This window comes from Artemia sp. Qi Xiang Cuo, chromosome 6, assembly GCF_049724085.1.
Source record: "Artemia sp. Qi Xiang Cuo chromosome 6, ASM4972408v1, whole genome shotgun sequence".
NCBI classification, from domain to species: domain Eukaryota; kingdom Metazoa; phylum Arthropoda; class Branchiopoda; order Anostraca; family Artemiidae; genus Artemia; species Artemia sp. Qi Xiang Cuo.
This window is the reverse complement of record NC_142799.1, coordinates 53,985,117-54,012,589: the sequence shown is the minus strand read 5'-3', so window position 1 is coordinate 54,012,589 and position 27,473 is coordinate 53,985,117. Positions and strand designations below refer to the sequence as shown.

At 34.7% G+C, this 27,473-nt stretch overlaps 1 protein-coding gene across 4 annotated transcripts in view; it reads left to right on the top strand.

Annotated features, from left to right (window-relative positions):
- The window catches only part of GEFmeso (Guanine nucleotide exchange factor in mesoderm), a 255,666-nt gene that overhangs the window by 120,783 nt on the left and 107,410 nt on the right, over positions 1-27,473 (top strand). For all 4 annotated transcript variants that reach the window (XM_089090831.1, XM_089090832.1, XM_089090833.1 and 1 more), the window contains 2 exons: positions 16,648-16,804; positions 25,836-25,963. In XM_089090831.1, the coding sequence (XP_088946957.1) occupies positions 16,648-16,804; positions 25,836-25,963 (285 nt within the window). The remainder of the gene's footprint in view (positions 1-16,647; positions 16,805-25,835; positions 25,964-27,473) is intronic.

Below are 27,473 nucleotides of genomic sequence, written 5' to 3'. Positions count from 1 at the left end.
ATAAATCCTTTCGGTTGCGGAATTGAAATATTATTCAATTCGAACGCCACAGTATTATATAAAATTTATCGTGATATAATCTGATTTTTCAACAATTTTACATTCAATACAGTATCCACTTGAATATTTAACTGGGACAAAAGCGAATGGTATCCAATTAGTTTGTTATAGCATTCCATAAAATCTATTTCGATACCATTTTTTCCCTTAAAAATTTATATGGGATGCTTGAAATGTCCTTGGGAGATGGGGGATTCGACTTCTCCTCTATAAATAGCTATCACTACCGTATCTCTTTCGAATACACATAAAATCATATGGTTTTAAAACTATGTTAGCAAGAAATCTAAAGAGGTAAAAGGAAAATATAACCTAGAACTACGTTTTATATACAATTACATCTCCACTAACAGGGGAATCCTAAACTGGACTTTTTTTCTAACCAACGTTTCACATTTGAGTCAAAGAAATGTATTTTCCATAATTCTCTTACAAAAAACAAGAGTTTACGGTCAAACACATTTATTAGTTCAGATTTTACGGAAATAGTTTATTGTCGAACCAAAACTGGACTTTTTTTCTAACCAAAGTTTCACATTTGAGTCAAAGAAATGTATTTTCAATAATTTTCTTACAAAAAACTAGAGTTTACGGTCAAAAACTTTTATTAGTTCAGATTTTAAGGAAATAGTTTATTTTCGAATCAAAGCTAGACTTTTTTTTAACCAAAGTTCCACATTTGAGCCAAAGAAATGTATTTTCAATAATTTTCTTACAAAAAAACTAGAGTTTACGGTAAAACACATTTATTATTTCAGATTTTACGGAAATAGTTTATTTTCGATCCTAAACTGGATTTTGCTAACTAAAGTTTCACATTTGGGTCAGAGAACTATATTTTCTATAATTCTCTTACAAAGAAACTAGATTTTACGGTCAAATACCTTTATTAGTTCAGATTTTATGGAAATAGTTTATCTTCGAACCAAAACTAGACTTTTTTCTAACCAAAGTTTCACATTTGAGCCAGAGAAATGTATTTTGCCATAATTTTCTTACAAAAAACTAGAGTTTACGGTTAAAAACATCTTACCATAACATAATTTGTCCTCTAAAGTCGATTCTGATGTGATTTTGAGTTTGGGGGAAGGGGGATTTCAAAAACATCTTCCCGTAACATAATTTGTCCTCTGAAGTCGATTCTGATGATTATAGCACTCTATCTATTAGTGCTTTAGAAATATTTAAAAAGCTTCTAAAGTAAAATATTGGAAAATTTTGAGTTTGAGGGGAAGGGGGATTTCAAAAACATCTTCCCATGACATAATTTGTCCTCTAAAGTTGATTCTGATGTTTGTAGCGCTCTATCTCTTAGCGCTTTAGAAATATTTAAAAAAGCTTCTAAACTAAAATTTTGCAAAATTTTGTGTTTGGGGGGACGGGGGATTTCAAAAACATCTTCCCATGACATAATTTATCCTCTAAAGTCGATTCTGTTATTTATCGCACTCTACCTATTAACGCTTTAGAAATATTTAAAAAGCTTCAAAAGTAAAATATTCGAAAATTTTGAGTTTGGGGGGAAGGGGGATTTCAAAAACATCTTCCCATGACATAAATTGTCCTCTAAAGTCGACTCTGGTGTTTATAGCATTCTATCTATTAACGCTTTAGAAATATTTAAAAAGCTTCTAAAGTAAAATATTGGAAAATTTTGAGTTTGGGGGGAAGGGAGATTTCAAAAACATCTTCCCATGACATAAATTGTCATCTAAAGTTGATTCTGATGTTTGTAGTGCTCAATATCTTAGCGCTTTAGAAATATTTAAAAAAGCTTCTAAAGTAAAATTTTGAGTTTGGGGGGAAGGAGGATTTCAAAAACATCTTCCCATAACATAATTTGTTCTCTGAACTCGATTCTAATGTTTGTAGCGCTGTATCTATTAACGCTTTAGAAATATTTAAAAAAGCTTCTAAAGTAAAATTTTGGAAAATTTTGAGTTTGGGGGGAAGGGGGATTTCAAAAACATCTTCCCATAATATAATTTGTCCTCTGAAGCCGATTCTGATGTTTATAGCACTCTATCTATTAACGCTTTAGAAATATTTAAAAAGCTTCTAAAGCAAAATATTGGGAAATTTTGAGTTTGGGGAAGGGGGATTTCAAAAACATCTTCCCATGACATAATTTGTCCTCTGAAGTCGATTCTGATGTTTGTAGCGCTCTATCTATTAACGCTTTAGAAATATTTAAAAAAGCTTCTAAAGTAAAATATTGGAAAATTTTGAGTTTGAGGGGAAGGGGGATTTCAAAAACATCTTCCCATAATATAATTTGTCCTCTGAAGTCGATTCTGATGTTTTTAGCACTCTATCTATTAACGCTTTAGAAATATTTAAAAAGCTTCTAAAGCAAAATATTGGGAAATTTTGAGTTTGGGGAAGGGGGATTTCAAAAACATCTTCCCATGACATAAATTGTCCTCTAAAGTCGATTCTGATGTTTGTAGCGCTCTATGTATTAGCGCTTTAGAAATATTTTAAAAAGCTTCTAAAGTAAAATTTTGGAAAATTTTGAGTTTGGGGGGAAGGGGGATTTCAAAACATCTTCCCATGACATAATTTGTCCTCTTAAGTCGATTCTGATGTTTGTATCGCTCTATATATTAACGCTTTAGAAATATTTAAAAAAGCTTCTAAAGTAAAATATTGGAAAATTTGAGTTTGAGGGGAAGGGGGATTTCAAAAACATCTTCCCATGACATAATTTGTCCTCTAAAGTTGATTCTGATGTTTGTAACGCTCTATATCATAGCGCTTTAGAAATATTTGAAAAAGCTTCTAAAGTAAAATTTTGCAAAATTTTGAGTTTGGGGGGAAGGGGGATTTCAAAAACATCTTCCCATGACATAATTTATCCTCTAAAGTCGATTCTGGTGTTTATAGCACTCTATCTAATAACGCTTTAGAAATATTTAAAAAGCTTCAAAAGTAAAATATTTGAAAATTTTGAGTTTGGGGGGAAGGGGGATTTCAAAAACATCTTCCCATGACATAAATTGTCCTCTAAAGTCGATTCTGGTGTTTATAGCGCTCTATCTATTAACGCTCTAGAAATATTTAAAAAGCTTTTAAAGTAAAATTTTGGAAAATTTTGAGTTTGGGGGGAAGGGGGATTTCAAAAACATCTTCCCATGACATAATTTATCCTCTAAAGTCGATTCTGGTATTTATAGCACTCTACCTATTAACGCTTTAGAAATATTTAAAAAGCTTTTAAAGTAAAATATAGGAAAATTTTTAGTTTGGGGGGAAGGGGGATTTCAAAAACATCTTCCCATAATATAATTTGTCCTCTAAAGTCGCTTCTGATGTTTGTAATGCTCTATGTCTTAGTGCTTTAGAAATATTTAAAAAAGCTTCTAAAGTAAAATTTTGGAAACTTTTGAGTTTGGGGGAAGGGGGATTTAAAAAACATCTTCCCATAATATAATTTGTCCTCTGAAGTCGATTCTGATGTTTATAGCACTCTATCTATTAACGCTTTAGAAATATTGAAAAAGCTTCTAAAGTAAAATATTGGAAAATTTTGAGTTTGGGGGAAGGGGGATTTCAAAAATATATTCCCATGACATAAATTGTCCTCTAAAGTCGATTCTGATGTTTGTAGCGCTTTAGAAATATTTAAAAAAGCTTCAGGAAAATTTTGAGTTTAGGGGGAAGGGGGATTTCAAAAACATCTTTCCGTAATATAATTTGTCCTCTGAAGTCGATTCTGGTGTTTATAGCACTCTATCTATTAGCGCTTTAGAAATATATAAAAAAGCTTCGAAAGTACAATTTCGGGATTTTTTTTTGTAAAATTACCGGAAATCTAAACCCACTGAAATTTTCCCTGAAGATTTCCACTGAAATTCTCAAAAATTCTATCATGTCTTAAAAAGCTATTTAAACTTACATCAGCCATTGAAGAATCGACGATTTCATTTGAGGTATTCATCACTTTTTCTATCTTTATTTCAACCTGCACTGGAGTTAAACCTTCAAACATCTAATAATAAACAGTAATAATGGCATATCACCTTTCGTTAATCAAACGAATATCATAAGGAAGAGGAATCTAGAAGAGTCACTGCCCCATTCATCATTTAACCCCCTTGGGAGAGTTTTCGAGCAGAAATAGACATATTTCATCACTCTCTATGTCATAGCGCTTTAGAAATATTTAAAAAAGCTTCTAAAGTAAAATATTGGAAAATTTTTGAGTTTGGGGGAAGGGGGATTTCAAAAAACATCTTCCCATGACATAAATTGTCCTGTAAATTCGATTCTTATGTTTGTAGCGCTCTATGTCTTAGCGCTTTAGAAATATTTAAAAAAGCTTCTAAAGTAAAATTTTGGAAAATTTTGAGTTGTGGAGGAAGAGGGATTTCAAGAACATCCACCCATAACATAATTTGTCCTCTAAAGTTGATTCTGATGTTTGTAACGCTCTATGTCTTAGCTTTTTAGAAATATTTAAAAAAGCTTCTAAAGTAAAATTTTGGAAAATTTTGAGTTTGGGGGGAAGGGGGATTTCAAAAACATCTTCCCATGACATAAATTGTCCTCTAAAGTCGATTCTGATATTTGTAGCGCTCTATCTATTAGTGCTTTAGAAATATTTAAAAAGCTTCTAAAGTAAAATATTGGGAAATTTGAGTTTGGGGGAAGAGGGATTTCAAAAACATCTTCCCATAACATAATTTGTCATCTATAGTTGATTCTGAGGTTTTTATCGCACTGTGTCTTAGCGCTTTAGAAATATTAAAAATAGCTTGTAAAGTATAATTTTGGAAAATTTTGAGTTTGGAGGGGAGGAGGATTGCAAGAACATCTTCCAATAAAATAGTTTGTCATCTAAAGTCGATTCTGATGTTTGTAGCGCTCTATGTCTTAGCGCTTTAGAAATATTTAAAAAAGCTTCTAAAGTAAAATTTTGGAAATTTTGAGTTTTGGGGGAAGGGGGATTTCAAAAACATCTTCCCATGACATAAATTGTCCTCTAAAGTCGATTCTGATATTTGTAGCGCTCTATCTATTGGTGCTTTAGAAATATTTAAGCCGGTAAAAGTTGGGGTGGCGCGCGCCACTATAAAATTTATACATAAAGCCGGTAAAAGTTGGGAGGCTAGGTTAGGTTAGGTTAGACTAGATTAGTAACTTACATTAGGTTAAGTGGCGCACGCCACCATGAAATTTATGCATAAAGCAGGTAAAAGCTGGGGTGGCGCGCGCCACTATGAAATTTATACATAAAGCCAGTAAAAGTTGGGAGGTTAGGTTAGGTTAGGTCAGGCTAGATTAGGTTGGGTTATGTTAGGTTAAGTGGCGCGCGTCACTTAACCTAACCTAATCTAACCTAACCTAGAGGACAAATTATTTTATGGAGATATTTTTGAAATCCCCCTTCCCCCTAAACTCAAAATTTTCCAACATTTTACTTTCGAAGCTTTTTTAAATATTTCTAAAGCGCTAAGACACAGAGCGCTACAAACATCAGAATCAACTTTAGAGGGCAAATTATGTTATGGTAAGATGTTTTTGAAATCCCCCTTCCCCCCAAACTCAAAATTTCCCAATATTTTACTTTAGAAGCTTTTTAAATATTTCTAAAGCACTAATAGATAGAGTGCTACAAATATCAGAATCGACTTAAGAGGACAATTTATGTCATGGGAAGATGTTTTTGAAATCCCCCTTCCCCCAAAACTCAAAATTTTCCAAAATTTTACTTTAGAAGCTTTTTTAAATATTTCTAAAGCGCTAAGACATAGAGCGCTACAAACATCAGAATCAAATTTAGAGGACAAATTATGTTATGGGAAGATTTTGTTGAAATCCCTCTTCCCCCCAAACTAAAAATTTTCCATAATTTTACTTTAGAATTTTTTTAAATATTTCTAAAGCGCTAAGACAGAGCGCTACAAACATAAGAATCGACTTTACAGGACAATTTATGTCATGGGAAGATGTTTTTGAAATCCCTCTTCCCCCAAACTCAAAAATTTTCCAATATTTTACTTTAGAAGCTTTTTTAAATATTTCTAAAGCGCTATGACATAGAGAGTGATGAAATATGTCTTTCTGCTTGAAAACTCTCCCAAGGGGGTTAAATGATGAATGGGGCAGTGACTCTTCTAGATTCCTCTTCCTTATGATTTTCGTTTGATTAACGAAAGGTAATATGCCATTATTACTGTTTATTATTAGATGTTTGAAGGTTTTAACTCCAGTGCAGGTTGAAATAAAGATAGAAAAAGTGATAAATACCTCAAATGAAGTCGTCGATTCTTCAATGGCTGATGTAAGTTTAGATAGCTTTTTAAGACATGATAGAATTTTTGAGAATTTCAGGTGAAATCTTCAGGGAAAATTTCCGTGGGTTTAGATTTCCGGCAAATTTACAAAAAAAAATCCTGAAATAGTACTTTAGAAGCTTTTAAAAATATTTCTAAAGCGCTAATAGATAGAGTGCTATAAACATCAGAATCGACTTAAGAGGACAAATTATATTATGGGAAGATGTTTTTGAAATCCCCCTTCCCCCCAAACTCAAAATTTTCCAAAATTCTACTTTATAAGCTTTTTAAATATTTCTAAAGCGCAAAGACATAGAGCGCTACAAATATCAGAATCAACTTTAGAGGACAAATTATGTCATAGGAAAATGTTTTTGAAATCCCCCTTCCCTCAAACTCAAAATTTTCCAATATTTTACTTTAGAAGCTTTTTAAATATTTCTAACGCGTTAATAGATAGAGTGCTATAAACATCAGAATTGACTTACGAGGACAAATTATATTATGGGAAGATGTTTTGAAATCCCCCTTCCCCCCAAACTCAAAATTTCACAAAATTTTACTTTAGAAGCTTTTTTAAATATTTCTAAAGCGCTAAGACATAGAGCGCTACAAACATCAGAATCGACTTTAGAGGACAATTTATTTCATGGGAACATGTTTTTGAAATCCCCCTTCCCTCCAAACTCAAAATTTTTCAATATTTTACTTTAGAAGGTTTTTTAATATTTCTAAAGCGTTAATAGATAGAGTGCTATAAACACCAGAATCGACTTCTTGTCATGGGAAGATATTTTTGAAATCCCCCTTCCCCCCAAACTCAAAATTTTCCAATATTTTACTTTAGAAGCTTTTTAAATATTTCTAAAGCGATAAATTGTAAGATAAATTATGTCATGAGATGTTTTTGAAATCCCCCTTCCCCCCAAACTCAAAATTTTCCAAAATTTATTTTAGAAGCTTTTTTAAATATTTCTAAGGCTCTAAGATATAGAGCGCTACAAACATCAGAATCAACTTTAGAGGACAAATTATGTTATGGTAAGATGTTTTTGAAATCCCCCTTCCCCTCAAACTCAAATTTTACAAAATACTACTTTAGAAGCTTTTTTAAATATTTCTAAAGCGTTAATAGATAGAGCGCTAAAAACATCAGAATCGACTTCAGAGGACAACTTATGTCATGGGAAGATGTTTTTGAAATCCCCCTTCCCCCCAAACTCAAAATTTTACTTTAGAAGCTTTTTTAAATATTTCTAAATCGCTAAGAGATAGAGCGCTACAAACCTCAGAATCGACTTTAGAGGACAAATTGTGTTATGGAAAGATGTATTTGAAATCCCCCTTCCCCCCAAACTCAAAAATTTTCCAATATTTTACTTTAGAAGCTTTTTAAATATTTCTAAAGCGTTAATAGATAGAGTGCTATAAACACCAGAATCGACTTAAGAGGACAATTTATGTCATGGGAAGATGTTTTTGAAATCCCCCTTCCCCCAAACTCAAAATCAAATCAGAATCGACTTTAGAGGACAAATTATGTTATGGTAAGATGTTTTTGACCGTAAACTCTGGTTTTTTGTAAGAAAATTATGGAAAATACATTTCTCTGGCTCAAATGTGAATTTTGGTTAGAAAAAAGTCTAGTTTTGGATCGAAAGATAAACCATTTCCGTAAAATCTGAACTAATAAAGGTTTTTGACCGTAAACTCTAGTTTTTTTGTAAGAAAATTATGGAAAATACATTTCTCTGATTCAAATGTGAAACTTTGGTTAGAAAAAAAGTCTAGTTTTGTTCGAAAAATAAACTATTTCCGTAAAATCTGAACTAATGAAAGTGTTTGACCGCAAACTCTAGTTTTTTGTAAGAAAATAATTGAAAATACATTTCTTTGACTCAAATGTGAAACTTTGGTTAGAAAAAAAGTCCCGTTTTGGTTCGACAATAAACTATTTCCGTAAAATCTGAACTAATAAATGTGTTTGACCGTAAACTTGTCTTTTGTAAGAGAATTATGGAAAATACATTTCTTTGATACAAATGTGAAACTTTGGTTAGAAAAAAGTCCAGTTTAGGATTCCCCTATTAGTGGAGATGTAATTGTATAGAAAACGTATTTCTAGGTTATATTTTCCTTTTACCTCTTTAGATTTCTTGCTAACTTAGTTTTAAAACCTTATGATTTTATGGGTATTCGAAAGAGATACGGTAATGATAGCTACTTATAGAGGAGAAGTCGAATCCCCCATCTCCCAAGGACATTTCAAGTATCCCATATAAATTTTTAAGGAAAAAAAATGGTATCGAAATAAATTTTATGGAATGCTATAACAGACTAATTGGATACTATTCGCTTTTGTCCCAGTTAAATATTCAAGTTGAGACTGTATGGAATGTAAAATTGTTGAAAAATCAGATTATATCACGATAAATTTTGTATAATACTGTAGCGTTCGAATTGCATCATATTTCAATTCCGCAACCGAAATGATTTATCATCGGTAAGGGAAAATGAAATAATTAAAACACTAAGTTAAGCAGCATTTACGAATTTTTCACAATAATGAGAAAAGACCTTTAAAATTGTTTATGAAAAAATGAGGTAGCTATCTTTTGACTTTCTTCAATCCTCGACAATATCATATTTGAAATGAAAGCAAGGACATTTTAGGACTCACTATACTTTTTTTGTAATTTTTATTTGTTTGACATTCCAATTATTTAAAATACGATTTGTGAATTGTTTTTTTTTCTCAAATATGGATACTTTGAATTCATTGACTTATCCATAGACCTTAATTTAAGAGTAAAGAACTGCTTATTGTCACCTTGGCTGATATCCCAGCTATTCGACGTGGCTTAAAATCACGCTTGGACCCATTAGAGTTGGAGAGGACTGTTGTGTTAAGAACCCTGGCAATTCAAGAACAAAAGAAGACCAACAGTGTACCTGTCGAGATGGGGCGAGTCGTAACTTTTACCGAAGATATTAATCAAGATGTTATTTTTCTCAAGGAAGTGAAATACATTAACCTAACAAGAGCATAATTTTTTATACTTATATTTAATATTGAAATTCAATAGTATATCGAATCTGTATTGTCCCATCTTATGTATATGTAATTAATAAGTTTTCCCTCCCCCTCACATTTAAAGAATAAAAATCTACTTTAGGAAACTTTGAGCCAATCCCATTAAAGGTACTGCTAATGGAGTGAAAAAACTGACAACAGACATTTATTTTAGCAAAAAAGAGTGTGTCTGTTTAGTACATGGGGTTTTCAAGTGAATTGCGGCATAAGAGTATCAACAATAGAAGTAAGTTTACAGAAAATTTACGTTTGAACAGTAATCCGACTTTATTTCTCTACATTGCTGATTTAATGTAGCGGCTCTTTACTTTTACTTGAAAAATATCAATTGTGGAAAAAAGTTTCTACCACACTATCAAATTAGTATCATAGTATCAATATAAAAATAGAAGTAAGTTTACTGAAAATTTACGCTTGAACAGTTATCCGACTTTATTTCTTCTCATCTTTGATTTTATGTAACAGCTCTTTACTTTCACTTGAAAAATATCAATCGTGGAAAAAAGTTTCTACCACTCTAACAAATATATCATTAGACATAAGTTTATAGAAAATTTACGCTTAAACAGTTATCTGACTTTATTTTTGCTCATCTTTGATTTAATGTAGTAGCTCTTTACTTTCACCTGAAAAAACTCTTTATGGAAAAAAGGTTTCTGTCACTCTAACAAATATAACAATAGAAGTAAGTTTACAGAAATTTACGTTTAAACAATTATTCAACTTTATTTCTGCTCATCATTGATTTAATGTAGCAGCTCTTTACTTTCACCTGAAAAATATCCATTGTGGAAAAAAATTTCTGCCACTCTAACAAGTATAACAATAGAAGTAAGTTTACATAAATTTACATTTGAACAGTTTTTCGACTTTATTTCTAACCTAACCTGACCATGATTCGTTCTACTTAATCTAACAAAAAGAAAGGGAACATTTTCGATTTCGAAACAATTTTATTGTATAATTACAACAATAATACTACACATGTACAATTAGCGATATAGCTTATTGTCTTCGATAGCTTCACTAATGCACTTAAAGCACTTTGACGTCTATTCACATGCGCTATATCTACTTTTGCAGCGAAGCATAATTGATCCTCCATTTTAAATTTGCTCAAGGATGTCTCATATCTTGCATATACTTCACCCCATTCCAGACAAAGCCGTGATCCTCTTGTGATTTCCACTACAATGTTTGGGGCTCTTGTGTCATTGCTACCAACTCCACTATCAACTTCTAATAGTGTAAACATTCCAATCATCATCACCACAAATATATCCTAATGAGTAAAGTCAAACTGTTCTCACTCCTTGAATTTTATTCACACATTAATAAAAACTATAGCAAAAATCCTTTCCTTATATTCTCTGCAATCCTCTCCCGCTAATATTTCCGGCTCCCTGATTGGCTTAGAAGGAGAAACGTGATCCTGTTTCCCGTTATTGGATCAAAACATTCTCCCCACCGATTATGTAAATCAAGTTCTCGGAAATCCCCTAGATCAATACATTCCCCTAGCGATTATGTAAATCACCCCAGTGTCATTACACTTGGCCAAACAACAACAAATCAATCGACCTTGACCCCATTAGACATTAATAAACCATGAAAATACATCATAGTGAGAAAAATCCTGTTTTTTATTCTCAGTGACAAAAACCATAAAAACATGCATAAACTATGTACTGTTTGTACTTGTCCTAGTCGAGTCCTGGATCAAAACATTCTCCCCACCGATTATGTAAATCAGGTTCCCGGAAATTCTCTCCCCTAGATCAATACATTCCCCCTAGTGATTATGTAAATCACCCCTCGTGTCACTACACCTGGCCAAACAACAACAAATCAATCGACCTTGACATCATCCATTAGACATTAATAAACCATGAAAATACATCAAAGTGAGAAAAATCCTGTTTTTTTATTCTCAGTGACAAAAACCATAAAAACATGCATAAATTATATACTGTTTGTACTTGTCCTAGTCGAGTCCTGGATCAATACATTCTCCTCTAGCGATTATGTAAATCAAGTTCTCGGAAATTCACTTCCCCCTCGAGTCCTAGATCAATACATCTCTTCCCCACCGTTAATGCGCATGTGCAAACTTCGCCCGGTGACAATCCCTCTGGACGAACAACAACAAATAAATCTACCTTGAAAATACATCAAAGTGAGAAAAATCCTGTTTTTTCATTCTCAGTGACAAAAACCATAAAAACATGCATAAATTATGTACTATCAGCATTAGAATAAATTGTAGATGGCAGCACGCCGTGTATCTCGGACTTGTACCCCCCTGTCTACTTTCGTATGACATTTCTTTCTATAAGAGTTGCCCTGGTCTAAAAAAAAACAATATATTGTGCCCACATCGCTCTTTACTTAGGCAGCGCTATCGCGCTGCCTATGATATTTTGTCTTGAGATTTCAATTATACAGCACTGGAAGTGCTGATTAGACTAGGTAAGCCCCCCCCTAAAATTCAGTCTATGGGCACCCATGGTGATGGGTCCAAGAGCCTAACTCTGCACTTAAAAAAAAAACATTCAGAGTCCTCCAGCTTGTTTTGGTTGTTTATTCTGCCCAGCGTTTCAAAACGGTCTATTTTTACAGCAACAGCCACTTTTTTCGGACAAGAATATACTTATCAATAGATTTAAAAAAACTCGATTTAGGAAGGAGTGGTGTTCACTAATAGTGGGAAATAAGTATTCATTTGTATTTTTGTTTATTTCAATCTCTACTTTACACACTGCTTTTTAACAAAACTGCTGTTGCTTGATTTTTTATTCCCAATTGGTCAAAGAAGAAAATACACCTTAATTGTATTCTTTTTAGTAAAACTAAAAGATGTTACTATTTATGTTTTTTTTTTTAGATTACCAAAAGGATCCGAGCTAAGAGGGGCAAGTTGAATATATTTTGTTGAGTTTATTGATTGAATAAAATTGATTGATTGATTGATATATTGAAATGTTTTATGTTAAAACAAGATTTTGCTTTACTATTTCTGTTATGCTCTACTTCGCTTCTTGTAGCTGAGGTTTTGAAACTTTTGTTTAATCAATACTGAAATCTAAAAAATTCAGAGTACAAATATAAAAATAAAATTAAGTAACAGAAGAAAAATAGATGACAATGTATAGTTATCATTGTAATACTGTGTGTAAATGGAAAGCTGTTAATTTTTTTTTAATATGGAAATTTTAATCTGCCCCAAAACTCCTTTGGGTCCATCCGGTCAAGGGTCCGTCCTCTACTAATTGCGGTTATTTCCTAAATTTGTTACATATGAGAAGTAGTTTTTACGGCAAAATCAGCCTTTATAAATATATGTCCGTTTTTATAGTTTTTTTCCGCATCTTCTATCAGCTTAATCCATTTGAGGGCTTGAAGGTCCATCAGACCTGCAGTGCTCTCGAGATGATACTGGAATGGAATGCATCAATCTTCCCAGTATCCAATCAAACTTCTAATTTCTGGGTCCCACTTCTTTTCAGGTTTGGTTTTGACCAATTGGAGAGAACGTGGGCTAACAGTTTAGTCACTTAGTTCATTCTAGGAGTTAAAGATTCTTCTGGAGAATATAGACCTTTATTACATCTGGTAATTCACCTTTGTTCATTTTACAGTAGCTGAACGTGTTTTTCAGATGAGGGGCAATAAACACACACACATCAAAGTTTAGATGGGGCCTGACTTGTTTAAAAAATAAATTTGTACTTTTGCCAAATATAGTGTGCTTTAGTGGCCTACCCCAATTCTAGAGGTAAAGCGAGCGACAACTTATTGGACATGGCTATGCAATCTCAAGTTTCCATCAACAATGACGTCAAGGCCCTTCACTTTGTGTTTGATGTCGAGTGGCTGTATTACTTTAGTTGAACAATAATACATTGTGTAATTTTCCATTGGGCTGTTTGATCCCAGGTGTAAAACGAAATATTTGTTGAGGATAAAATGGAGAAGCTTTGGCGGAGTCCACCTAGGTCACTTTTGATGCTCTGTAGGCCTACACCAAGAAGCCATTAGTATAAAGTAATAGCATTGGAACCGATAAGGCTTCTTGGGGAACACCGCTTAAGAGCTATTTCATTAGAGGACTGATCACCTTCTTTGTACAAACATACGTTTTGTTTGCTATTAACCCAGAAATCAATGACCTAGATCATTAACGCCCAGTCGATTATCAGCAACAAAAGCTTCGACGTAGCTGTGGTTAAGGAGTTTTGTTGAAGGCCTTGTCAAAGTCTAGGAGCAAAAGATAAAATGGGCGCCCGTGGTCAGTAAGTTCAGTGACTGTAATAAGTGATTCCAAAATGCTGGCTTCAATGGATTTGTCCCTTAGGAAACCATGTTATTCCAGGGAAATTATAATCTTGGATTCCAATTGATGAAGAATCGATACATTGACTGCACGTTCGAGTTCCTCAATAACAGATGAGGCTAGGCTGATACGTCGATAGTATTCGGCTATGCTACGAATACCTTATTGAAAATTGCAGTCACTTCTTCTAATTACTTATTTTGGGTCATTTCATTTTATTTTTATTTTTTTTTACCATTTAAATGCTGACATGTCAATCGGCTGCTGAGTTTATGGGAAGTAATTTCTGATGAAAGAGCAAAATAAGTCAAAACATCAAAAAGAAGAGAAAGAGTTCTAGTGAATAATGCACAACTCGGAAATATCCTTAGGTTTGGGGACCTAATCTTGGGGCGACCGCCTGTCCTTCTGTGTACACCTAACCTAACTGAATTTATTCCCTAATAGAAGTCATACATCTCAGAGAAATGATATAAAACTTTAAAGTTTATTTGAACGTTGACCGTTAATTATTAGTTGATAGAGATATCTTTCTTACTAAAATTATAAGTTTCTTGAGATTTGTCTGGGTAGGTCTAATTTTATAATTTTCCAGCTTTGCTCGTTGTTTAGTTTAAGAACTGTTTGTTTTAGTTTCAATTCTGGGATTTTGTAAATGCAATTTTTACTTTTACATACAATTATTTGTTGATACAGTTGTCTTATCTTGTTAAGTTAATGCAAACTAGATACATCAAATATTGGCGATTTGACCGATAAGGGCAATTGGCACTTGCATGTGACTGTTTGACTAATTCCTGAGCTTTATTCGTGTGATAATAAAAGCTTATAAAACGTGGGAAAAACGTAACTAGAGAATATCGCTACTTATCAAGTAAATAAGAAGAAACGAAACCTCAACCTACAGGGGGCTTGCGATAGTTCACTAAATTTTAATTTTTCTCGTTTCAAATTGGTAGCCGTTCACAAGCCAAATAAGTACCGCTCATGTTTCTTGTTTCAAATTTTAGAATTTCAAATTAAAAAAATAATTTTTGAATGACCTTTGACACCATTAATAGGCTACCTAGAAATGACAAATAAGATTTGGCCAATGAATAAAGCGAAATTTCAGAAGCTTGCTTATTTTCTACTTGGATATACTTAAACATGTTCCTCAAGCTCAACAAGAAGAAAACAAAGTTGGAACACTTTTTTAACCCGACGATTGGTGTAGCATAATCAATACGCGCCATTAACCCCAATTCTGCAACTTCAGTGCTTGTTTCGGAATTAGTCTATTTCACATATAAGTCATCATTTTATGCTTTATGTAATTGCCGAGTGTTCGTAATTCATAACTCACAGCTTATCAGCGATCTGAAAATGTTGCGTTATTTTATACAACGGATATCTGATGTGAGTATTTCTCTGGAGCACTTTTACAATCAGAGTTAATAGGTTAGGTTTTCGTATGTTCACAAGAGACTATGTTTTTTTTGTTGTTTTTTTTTCTTCTCACACTCGAAACCTGAAGATACGGGAGTATGTCAGTCAAAGGTGACGAGTTTTATACATAGTCTTGTAGTTGTTCCCTGATCTGTCTCACGGCTGGAGGATTGAGTTGAAGCTTTCAGTAAATTTTTTTAGGAGGCATGGACACTTAGAATTTTGTGTTTTGGAAAAGGGGACGATTTTTTTTATCCCGTCCTCACAAAAGAGCATATGCTCTGTGTTTTTCTTTATTTCCAGTTATAGTCAGAACCCATTCTACCAACGGGCTAAAAACCCGGGTGGAACCTTATTTCATCGACATTGTTGATTTTTAATTAAAATCAAGTAGTTGCGGGCATCAAGCCATGGCTAATTGTAGAAAAAGCCAAGACAGATAGTCGGAGTAGGTGAGAGGCAGACCTGGTATAAGCCCCTTTTTAGAATTGTATAAAATGATAGTCATTTCACTTGTTGATAGATAAGTCTAACACTTATTTTCACTGTTATGATAGATAAGTCTATGTACTATCTTTAGGTAAACTCGCAAACTCTGAACGTAATTAAGATTAGTTCAAGGTATCCTTTGGAAGCTTAGTGTAATACTGGCCCTTTCTATGAAAAGTTTTCGTAATATTATTAACCATTGGACAAGGCCGTATCCAGGGGGTAGGAGGTTTGACCCCCCCCCCTGAAATGCTCGTCTAACTTGTAAAAACGTAACAAAGATGAATATAAACAAATTTTGATGGTTAGGGGGGTTTGGCCCCCCCCCTCCGAAATGTTTGTCCAACTCGTAAAAAACGCGTAACGAAGTTGAATATAAACAATTTTTTTGCGTTTTTAAAGGTTTTTTGTAACCCCCCCCCCCATCTGAAAAAATTCTGGATACGGCCCTGCCAATAGAGCTGTTGCAATATAAATTGAGTTTTCACTAAATTAATCCGTTTTGTTTTTCGAAATCAGCATAGATTTATATAGATTTGTCTCCTTTTTAGGACCCTCCCCTCACTTTATATCAATCTTGTGAGATTCTCCGTTAATGTTACCCTGTGTAACACCTAATGGATATGAAACCATAAAGACGAAACAGGAAAACCGTCTATACAGCTAGAAATATTATCGAGACTACTGGTGCATCTAGCAAATTCTAAGGCAGTACTGCTAATACTTCCTGAAAATGGAATTTCACGTCCATTGGATCTCCTTTGTGCATTTACAGGGATGGTTTTAGGGACACATGCCCCCCTCTCTTCAGAACGTTGAAAATTAAACTAATAACAGAGCTAGAGGGGCAAAAATACCGATGGGGGAGCCGGATTTTATCGGTTCTCACCAAAAATAAATTCTTTATCTACCCCTTTGAATTTACATCATTGCTAAGCTAATTTTTTCAAATTTTATTTCAGGTTCCAAATATCGTAGAGCAGCCTGAGCCTCCTAGTTCCTCTTTAACTACGTCAACTAGCTCCGAGTGCGACTGGCCAACCTGGCCCGGTAGGACAAACCAAGTTCGGAACATCCGGAATGAGCATAACACACAGCTGAGACACTCTGCCGAATCAGGTACTATTCTACGAACAGATTCTTTTTCATCAACAACATACTCGCTCTGGGCAAGTAATTTCTTCGCATCCTAACCAATTCTGTTTCCCAAATATCCAACTCTAATCATTCACTCAAGGTCATCCCGAGGCTAGATTTTTTCTAGAGATGCCAAACCTGAATAATACTGTTTCTCTGGGGTCCCGACCTAGCTATTCAAAGACAGGGGGGTTTCTATTACTTAGAAAGTTCATTTCTTTTTAGATTGCTTTCAATTTAGGCTACAAAAAACATGCGAGGGTATTTTCTTGAGGCTTTTTTTTTGGGGGGGGGGGGGTGTCCGTGATTACTTATAATTAGGTCTCTATAACAGTGTACTTTGTTGTTGGGTGATTAATCTACTTTTTTACCTTCCTCGTATATATAAGGGTAATGGGGACATCCCCCTTATTTTTTTCTAACTTGTTGATGTCATTTCTACATACATCATCTTTTATAATGTTATGGCAAATTCTCCTCTCCCATCGCATTGCTAAATGACTGTGTAAGTTCACCTGTATTATAGTGAATTCTAATGTTTTTAACTGAGGAATAAGGAACATTTCTTTTTGTTCATTACCAATTATTGTTTTTTGTTCCTTATTATGAATGAGGTTGCACTAAGGGCATTGCTTTTATTTCTAGTAAAGGCCACATCAAGCATGTATATGGGGGGGGGGCTGTGTTTGTCTTCCCTGGAGTCTCGAGATTTGTACAATTTTGCTAGAAATATCTTGTCATCTGTTTTTCATACTGTTTCCGCATCTTAGGTTTTTTTTTTTTTTTTATTCTTGCCACCTCCCGAAATGCATGTCCATGCTCGAGCCTGGAGCATATATTGTTTAAACTAACAAGATTATCTCTTGTAGGGGGGAGGGGTCATGATTGAAGCATGGGCGATAAAAAAAAATGTATTGATTATGTATCAGGTTAAACAAAAAGTGTCCGCATATAAATTCCCCAGTGCGACGATGTAGCTGAAGAAATAGGACTATTTAACCATACTGCTATGAATATAGATGGCAGCAATTTTTTCATGTCAATGTGGCTAAGGATATCAGCGATGTTAAGATTTTGTATGATACTAGCAGTAGACTCAAGGTTGCCACCCCTAATGATTTATCACTATTTCTAGTGGTTTTTTATATTACCTAAACAAAATATTACTGAATCAGCATATAAATAACTAGATTATTTAAGAAAATCCCTAAATCAACTAACAAATCACTAAAATCTAGGGATTTTCTTTCCTCGCCGGGAGGCAACCCTGAGTAGACTGTCTGGCTGGTTAGGGGGAAGGTCGTAAATCAAGCTAAAACTTAAAATAAAAAAAGTAACTTTTTATTGAAGTAAACAGTCCCTACGTGATGAAAGATAAAAAGAGTTGGAGCACGACATTGCCTTTTCCACAGATCTGGCGGTTATCTTGAAAAATTAGCACAAATGTGAGTGACACCCGAAAGTAGTCGGGTTTTTTGTCTAAAATCGAAAAGCCAAAAGAATAATTGAGCCAGACTTGTTTATTGGATTTACAAGTTAAAGGTTTTCTTTGATAGCCAGTGAGGGTATTATTGGCTTCATCTGGGCATCTTAATGGTCTGTACATTCGAAAAAAAAGAAAAAATAAACAGTCCGGTTTAAGGTTTAAAAATACTGGCGAGTTATGAGCAGATTTCATAATTTTGTTTATGATTTTTTTTTGTATTTTTTATTAAGCGTTGCGGGAACTCATACACGCGTGGTGAAACTGGGTCAAGCGTGACGGAACTCTGCCAAGTATGGAAGAACCGTGCCAAGGGTGGCAGAATTGGGACAAGCCTTGTGGAACTGTGTCAAGCATGTTGGATGTGTGCAGTACACGTGGCTCTCCGAGATGTACACCAGTTAACGGAAAGTGAGTGACCCTTCGGTCACTGCAAAGTTAAGAAGGTCTTATTCGGGGAAGGGACTACCTGGGGGAGTCTCCAAGCATAGGCCCCCTCCTCCCCCCCCCCGGAATGCTAAAATTTCTACAATTTGTGAGCACTTCTTATTTAAATGATAAAGTAAAGATTTCTTTATTTTTGTATTCTTAGGCCCCCGATTTTTTTTTATTACTATTGGGTCCTCTCCCTTAGAATTCTTGCGGACATGCCTGAGCCAGTTGCTCAGTTGGATTTTGCCCCAGGCTCAGAGATCCATGAAATGCCTGTTAGAAACAACAAAAAATTGTTGGAAATGAGGCCTTTTTTCCAATATTGGCTATCTTAGAAACAGTGGCGGATCCAGGGGGCGAGGGGGGCACGTGCCACCCTAACTTAGTCTAAGGTATTGTAATTTACTTAATTACAGCAAGTTTGCGTTAATTGATATATTCTCTGAGGCCAACCTGACTCTTGTACATGATAATGGTAATAAGCTTACCTAAGCTATGGATGTCAGGTATTGTGTTATCTTGGAACGATAATTTCGACAGGACCTGTGCCTGTCATCATCAGGTTCAAATTCAAAACTCTTGCCAGAATATAAAATCACTAAATAAAATAAAACTAAAATCACTGAACAACACTAATAATAAGTCGAACCTGGAATTATTGTTGTAATATGGCTCGGATTTTGGTAGAGGCATTGATGGCCGCTATCCTAGTAGATCTCAAAAAGGTTGGGTCTTTAGAAGGATGGTGGAGTTTTTGCGAGTTCTTAGCCTATGTGTAATGGGTTCCCAAATTTCACTGATGCGGAACTCTCCATTGTCTTTATTAATGGCTGGTTTGTTTTTAGCAATTTCCAGAGCTTCTCTGATTTTCTGCTTTAAGAGTTGTGGAACAATAGCAATAAGTTGAGCCTAGTCAAAATTATTGGAGTGAGAAGGGTTTTCAAAAATATGATGGGCCAGTGCAGAAAAACTATCTTCCTCCTTAAGCTTTGTCTTTTTAAGGCAGGCATCAATGGAATCAGCATGTTCTTTTAATCGGTGATGTAGAGATCTCAAGGTACGACCTATATAGGTATCACCACAACTGCAAGGAATCTCATATACTCCTGGTGGATCTGAAGTGATCTTATCTTTACCTTTGTTTAAGAAGGAGGAGACGGTCATTCCAGAAGGAAAAAACACCTTAAAGCCTAGCTTAGTGAGTTTGGAGCTTAAAACGTCAGTAATCCCCTTAATATAATGTAATGACAAAAAGGGTTTATCTTCTTCAGTCTTAGGGGAGCTCTTGGTTTTTGTGCTAATCTTTCTCCTGGAGATAACCTTATCAATGACTTGTTGGGGGTAGCCATTGCCTATAAGAACATCTTTTATATGATCAAGTTCCCAGCGAATAGACTACAGAATTTTTAATTATTGGGTGGTTATAAGAGTCATATCTCAGATATCTATCACTATGAGTTGGCTTTCTATATACACTCAAGTCAAACCTAGTTTCCCGTTTGGTAATCAGAACATCTCCAGGAGAAAGATTAGCACAAAAACCAAGAGCTCCCCTAAGACTGAAGAAGATAAACCCTTTTTGTCATTACCTTATATTAAGGGGATTACTGACATTTTAAGCTCCAAACTCACTAAGCTAGGCTTTAAGGTGTTTTTTCCTTCTGGAATGACCGTCTCCTCCTTCTTAAACAAAGGTAAAGATAAGATCACTTCAGATCCACCAGGAGTATATGAGATTCCTTGCAGTTGTGGTGATACCTATATAGGTCGTACCATGAGATCTCTACATCACGGATTAAAAGAACATGCTGATTCCATTGATGCCTGCCTTAAAAAGACAAAGCTTAAGGAGGAAGATACTTTTTCTGCACTGGCCCATCATATTTTTGAAAACCCTTCTCACTCCGTTGATCTTGACCAGGCTCAACTTATTGCTATTGTTCCACAACTCTTAAAGCAGAAAATCAGAGAAGCTCTGGAAATTGCTAAAAACAAACCAGCCATTAATAAAGACAATGGAGAGTTCCGCATCAGTGAAATTTGGGAACCCATTACACATAGGCTAAGAACTCGCAAAAAACTCCACCATACTTCTAAAGACCCAACCTTTTTGAGATCCACTAGGATAGCGGCCATCAATGCCTCTACCAAAATCCGAGCCATATTACAACAATAATTCCAGGTTCGACTTATTATTAGTGTTGTTCAGTGATTTTAGTTTTATTTTATTTAGTGATTTTATATTCTGGCAAGAGTTTTGAATTTGAACCTGATGATGACAGGCACAGGTCCTGTCGATATTATTGTTCCAAGATAAAACAATACCTGACATCCATAGCTTAGGTAAGCTTATTACCATTATCATGTATAAGAGTCAGGTTGGCCTCAGAGAAAATATTAGTAAGACCTATGGAGGGTATGTGGCCAAACAAGTCAAAGATCTATCTCTACTAGTTAGAAAGAAAGCTAGAATCATTAATCACCAAAAATTCTTACAACAATGTAAGAAACAAGATTTAATTCCACACTCTATGAGACCCAGAGTGAAAATATCTAGTAAGAACTATAAATCTGCTCAACACAAAGCTGGCCTAATCTTTATTAATCATGAATTAAAGGACCTTCAACAGAGGAGAAACATGGTTTTTCAACAGATTAATACAATTAGACAGCTACTGAGTAATACTCTTAGCCCAGAAGATTTCACTAAGGTTGGCATGATCCATGACAAAGATTTTAAGTTTGTTTTTTCAACAACCAGGAGAGTAAATGTAGACAAGCTAGAAAAACTTAAAATTGGGGAATTTGTTACTAGGGTTACACATAATCCTAGAGTGTCACCAGGTCCAGCAGTCATCAATTTAAGTCAAAAAACATTTGACCAAAAGAAATTAGACATTCTTTCAAAAGGATGGAAATTTTCTATCCCCCCCAAACATTTACCAGTAGAAGAAATCATCTCCAATATAGAGTCAGCTTTAATTCTAAACAAGAAAACAATCAATGTTGATCCACAAGATATTAGAAGCTTGGTTTCTAATACCCTCAGAAAAACTTTGTCCAAAAAGAAACATATTGAGGAGAATCTAACAAGAGATGAAATGAAGGTCCTCACAGATCTCAAGAAAGATACCAACATCATAATTACCAAAGCTGATAAAGGTAATACAATAGTAATCCTCAATGAGACCGAGTACGTCAGCAAATCATTAAACCTCCTGAATAACAACAAAATATATGAAAAAGTTAATGTCATTGCTGTAAAGGTTGCTTATGATAATGTAAAAAAAGCTTTGGATAATCTTAGTCTCACAAATAGGATTAATGATCAACTTTATTGGAAACTTATTCCTGTCAGACCGGTCATTCCTAGATTTTATGGTGCACCCAAAATTCACAAACCAGATATTCCCCTTAGACCTACTGTTTCAACAATAGGTTCAGCTACACAAAAGTTGGAAAGGTATTTGGCTGGTATTTTAAGATCCATAACTCTTAGCAGCCAACACACAATAAGAAATACCAAAGAAGCAGTTGAAAGGCTAAAAAGTATCAACATCTTGAAGAATACCACAATGTGCAGTTTCGATGTTGTATCTCTGTTTACTAGCATACCCTTGCCCCGACTTATAACAGCTTTACAATCAGCTTTGGAAAATGTTGATTCCTGGAAAGAACTGACCAGCTTAGACACCACAAACATCATTATTATCACGTATTTATGTCTGAACAATGCTTACTTCACTTTCAGGCATCAAACCTACAAACAGAAGTGGGGCATACCAATGGGATCAGTCTAGGCACCAGTACTTAGTGAGGTGTTTCTACAATATATTGAAAATAATATCTTCAAGCAGGACTTCAAGGATCTCCAACTCTACATGAGATATGTAGATGATTGCTTAATAATTTGGAATGGGACAGAAGACAAACTAAGATCCTTTCTCAATACTTTTAGCCAGCAGGATCCAGATATCAAGTTCACCATTGAACTTGAAAATAACCACAGTTTACCCTTCTTAGATGTTCTGATTACCAAACGGGAAACTAGGTTTGACTTGAGTGTATATAGAAAGCCAACTCATAGTGATAGATATCTGAGATATGACTCTTATAACCACCCAATAATTAAAAATTCTGTAGTCTATTCGCTGGTTGATAGAGCGTTTGTAGTGTGTTCCTCTGATTTGGAGATGAAGGCTGAACTTGATCATATAAAAGATGTTCTTATAGGCAATGGCTACCCCCAACACGTCATTGATAAGGTTATCTCCAGGAGAAAGATTAGCACAAACACCAAGAGCTCCCCTAAGACTGAAGAAGATAAACCCTTTTTGTCATTACCTTATATTAAGGGGATTACTGACATTTTAAGCTCCAAACTCACTAAGCTAGGCTTTAAGGTGTTTTTTCCTTCTGGAATGACCGTCTCCTCCTTCTTAAACAAAGGTAAAGATAAGATCACTTCAGATCCACCAGGAGTATATGAGATTCCTTGCAGTTGTGGTGATACCTATATAGGTCGTATCATGAGATCTCTACATCACGGATTAAAAGAAAATGCTGATTCCATTGATGCCTGCCTTAAAAAGACAAAACTTAAGGAGGAAGATACTTTTTCTGCACTGGCCCATCATATTTTTGAAAACCCTTCTCACTCCGTTAACTTTGACCAGGCTCAACTTATTGCTATTGTTCCACAACTCTTAAAGCAGAAAATCAGAGAAGCTCTGGAAATTGCTAAAAACAAACCAGCCATTAATAAAGACAATGGAGAGTTCAGCATCAGTAAAATTTGGGAACCCATTACACATAGGCTAAGAACTCGCAAAAAACTCCACCATACTTCTAAAGACCCAACCTTTTTGAGATCCACTAGGATAGCGGCCATCAATGCCTCTACCAAAATCCGAGCCATATTACAACAATAATTCCAGGTTCGACTTATTATTAGTGTTGTTCAGTGATTTTAGTTTTATTTTATTTAGTGATTTTATATTCTGGCAAGAGTTTTGAATTTGAACCTGATGATGACAGGCACAGGTCCTGTCGAAATTATCGTTCCAAGATAACACAATACCTGACATCCATAGCTTAGGTAAGCTTATTACCATTATCTTGCGTTAATTAAACTTGCTCCTAACGCAAGTTTATCGGATCAACCTATTTTGGCGCCCCCCCCAAAAAAAAAAAAAATCCAGGGATCCGCCACTGCCTAGAAAAACAATCCTCCTCCTCCCAAAAAAGTCTGTAACCGGAGCTTCACCAAATGTTATACAATGATTTAATTTGAAAAGTGATTTGTTTTTATTTACTTTTCTCTTGAAGTCACGTTCTGACAACTCGAACCTTTGCACTTCAAGTTCTTTGGTAATTTGATTATTTTTTCTTTTGTCCCCTTGAACTTCCCTATCAATGTTAAAACAACTTTGCAACCTTAAGTGCTAAACACTAGAACGTCGATAAACTATCTTTTAAGGCATGTCGGACTAAACTAACATTTATAAATCTTTTTAAGGACAAAATTCTTTCAAAATAACAACACAAAATAGAGCATATTTGCATATTTTGTCTTCAACTAAAATTAAATGATAATTTCTTTCTTTTTTTCTATCCCCTTGACCTTTTGAAACTAATCTTTGTTAAAAATACTTTTAACCCTGAGAGCTTAATACAAGGACTTCGATAAACAGATTTTAAGGTGTTTTGGAATAGTTTAACATTTATAAATCTTATTTTAGAAATAATTCTTTAAGAATAACGAGATAAAATAATGCACGTTTTCATTTTTTTGTATTCAGCTAAAGAAAGAAAAAAATCAACTGAGTCATTCAGAAGTAATTTTGAAAATTCTCATTACTATTACTGTTTTCTTGTATCAAGTATCACACATAAAGAAAGAAAAAAGGGCTATTCTTTAACGGTTGGTAAATTGTATACCGAGTCATGTTTGTATCATTACCAGAATCGTTCTCATTAATTTTACCTGTCTGCTTGAGTTAACCATTGTTTCTTTTTCTAGAACTAATATTAGCCAAGGCGTGAAAGGAGTATCAAAACTGAACTATTGACAAGCAAGGTCGCAAATAGAAATTTTCTGGGGGGCTTTTAACTTCGGGGAGTTGTTTTAACTGCACTAATTTGCAAGAGAAATTTTTTGGCTCAAGAAAGAGGGAAAATTTTCTTTAAAATTCTTGGAGGGTATTTAAATATGTTTTTATAACGTGTAGGTGCAAACAGTACATCCCCTGGTGGGGGATAAAAAAAAATTTTTCTTATTGGTCGTGACTTTTATTGAAAAAAAAAACATAACAGGTGAAAAAAAACTATATACATGATAGCTTTAAACAAACTGATTCATAAAAATTAGTATAGATTTCTGCGCAAACTTAGTTAGATAAGTAGGTTATAATTGAAACTGACACATCTGATAGTGATGGAACTGGCTTATCTAATAGTGTAGATGGCAATAGAGTCAGTTTTCTTGGCATTTCCAACGTGTTGACTCGAAAGGATTTAGTAAGATACCAATCAGGATATCGTTTTACGGCCCTATGGCTAGCTTGTGACTCACTAGAATTTTAAGGAATTCTTTTTGTCTCTTAAACTGAACTCAAGAATGAGCAGGGCTAGCCCACTTGACGGTAGACAAGATCGTATCAATATATGTAAAAAAAATGAACCCGATTGGGGGGGGGGGGGTACCTCTCCTATCTCCCGCAGCTGGGGGCCTGCTTAGACTAATTTCTTGTATGTAAGGTGTCAGCATTTACGAAGGAGTGTTTTCTTTTACCTTATTTATCTTCACGTTTGAACTTTACGAGCTACGAATTTCTCCCGTTCCAGACACTGCTTCCACAATTCCTGAGTTTTTCTAGGTTTCCCTGAAAAAGAAATTGGGATCTCTGAAATCTCCCCGAAAATTAACAATTTTATTTTGTGTTAATGTCGTGCATTAGGAATGTCAATTATCGGAGGATTTCTAAGAACCTAGTTTTTTTATCGTGAAAATTTGGTGAAATCTCGAGAAATCCATGGATAGTTGGAATAGAAAGATCGGTTTTGTTTTAAAATATCTTCAACATGTCTTCTTTTTAGGTGATTCGGGTGATAGTGGCTTATCCCTGGAAGGATCAAATCACGAATTAAATCGTATGAATAGAGTTGTATCAGAAATTGTCGAGACGGAACGAATCTATGTCAAGGACCTTGGAGATATTGTTCAGGTAACTTTAGCAGTAACTGAAAAAAAAGAAAAAGCAATTTGATAATTAAACTATCTCGAAAATGAAAACTTACCAAATTCAAAATACAAGTCTATACAACAGAATGAATTACTTTAGAAAGATAGAAGACCTGCAAAGACAAATGTTGATAATAATTTCTTAAGACCTCATGAATGTCGTACAAATAAATTTTGGTAGAAATCAAACACCTTTCGTAAAATCTGTAATCAGTGTGTTTTGAATTGGGGCAGTCATTTTGTGAATTTTAATGGTGTTATTTAATCAATAAGGTCGCAAATAATTCTTAAAATGATTATGGGCGATAAAGGTAACGTATCTACATGTGCAAAGTTGGGCGGGAGATGTCAGGGGGAATCTATGCCCCCTGAGATATAGGCAAATACTACACACGCTTGATTCTGGACAACTTATTTGTCAATATCAGCTTCCTACGCTAAGTCAGCAAGCTCAGATATTTAGTGGGCTAGCATGTTTATTTTTGCAAAGAGAAATAGGAAGGTTTTGGACGATTCGGGGGACAAGGATACTACTTGGTTCCTCCAAATATCTAGATTGAAAATTCCTGGTTGACCAATTTTGTCAAGACTTGACATTTCCACCCTTTGGGAAATGTGTACTTGACATGTTTCGAATTCCAAGGTCAATTTGCATGTTCAGCCTTAGATTTGTTATCAGCAAGCTCAGAAACCCTTAAATACCATTGTTATTTATAAAACTTCAAGTCGACCCAATGATGCTTTGTCGGATTCTTCAGTCATCAAAATGGAAAATCCTTTTTCTACAAATTGAAAATCTTTGACAACGAGGCGGAACAAATTCATCTTTTTGTTAAAATGGGTCTATGAAGCCCCTGTTTTGTGTTGACTTTGGGGTTTCATATATCATATCGCTCACAGCGGCACATTTGTTTGGCCTTCCGACCGTTCTGGTCAAAATGGCTTTGAAATTCTGGTCAAATAACATGTGGGGCTCTGATTAATTTTGAACCATAACAAGGACATTCGAATTTTTTTTAATTTGATATCGAATGCGCCCCCCCCCCCCCTATTAGTTTTACGAGCAAATTTTCTATATGATACGGCCGGGGGGGGGGGGACTGTAGCACTGGATACACATGACTACTAAGTCGACGTTTCTGCGTTGACTATGGCTTGGAAAGGAAGTGGCTGATTCTCTCGCGTTAGGCTTAGGTCTACAGAGAATAAGCTATGACCGTTTTATTTTTAACACAAATATAGCTCTTTCAGAAAATAATATTAAAGGGTTTTTTTGCCTTGGAATTATGTTACTGCTGTGTTTATATAACCTTTATAGCAGTTCCACTCGTACTATCCAACCCTTTAATTCCATTCTATCAATCAGTATTAGTTCTACATCTGTCGGTATTTGTACATATATTTGCGATTACCCTAGATTTCCTTGTTGCTTTTATATAAATGTCATTTTGAATGATCGACCAGACTTCTTTGAAGAGTTAACGTGTCAATTG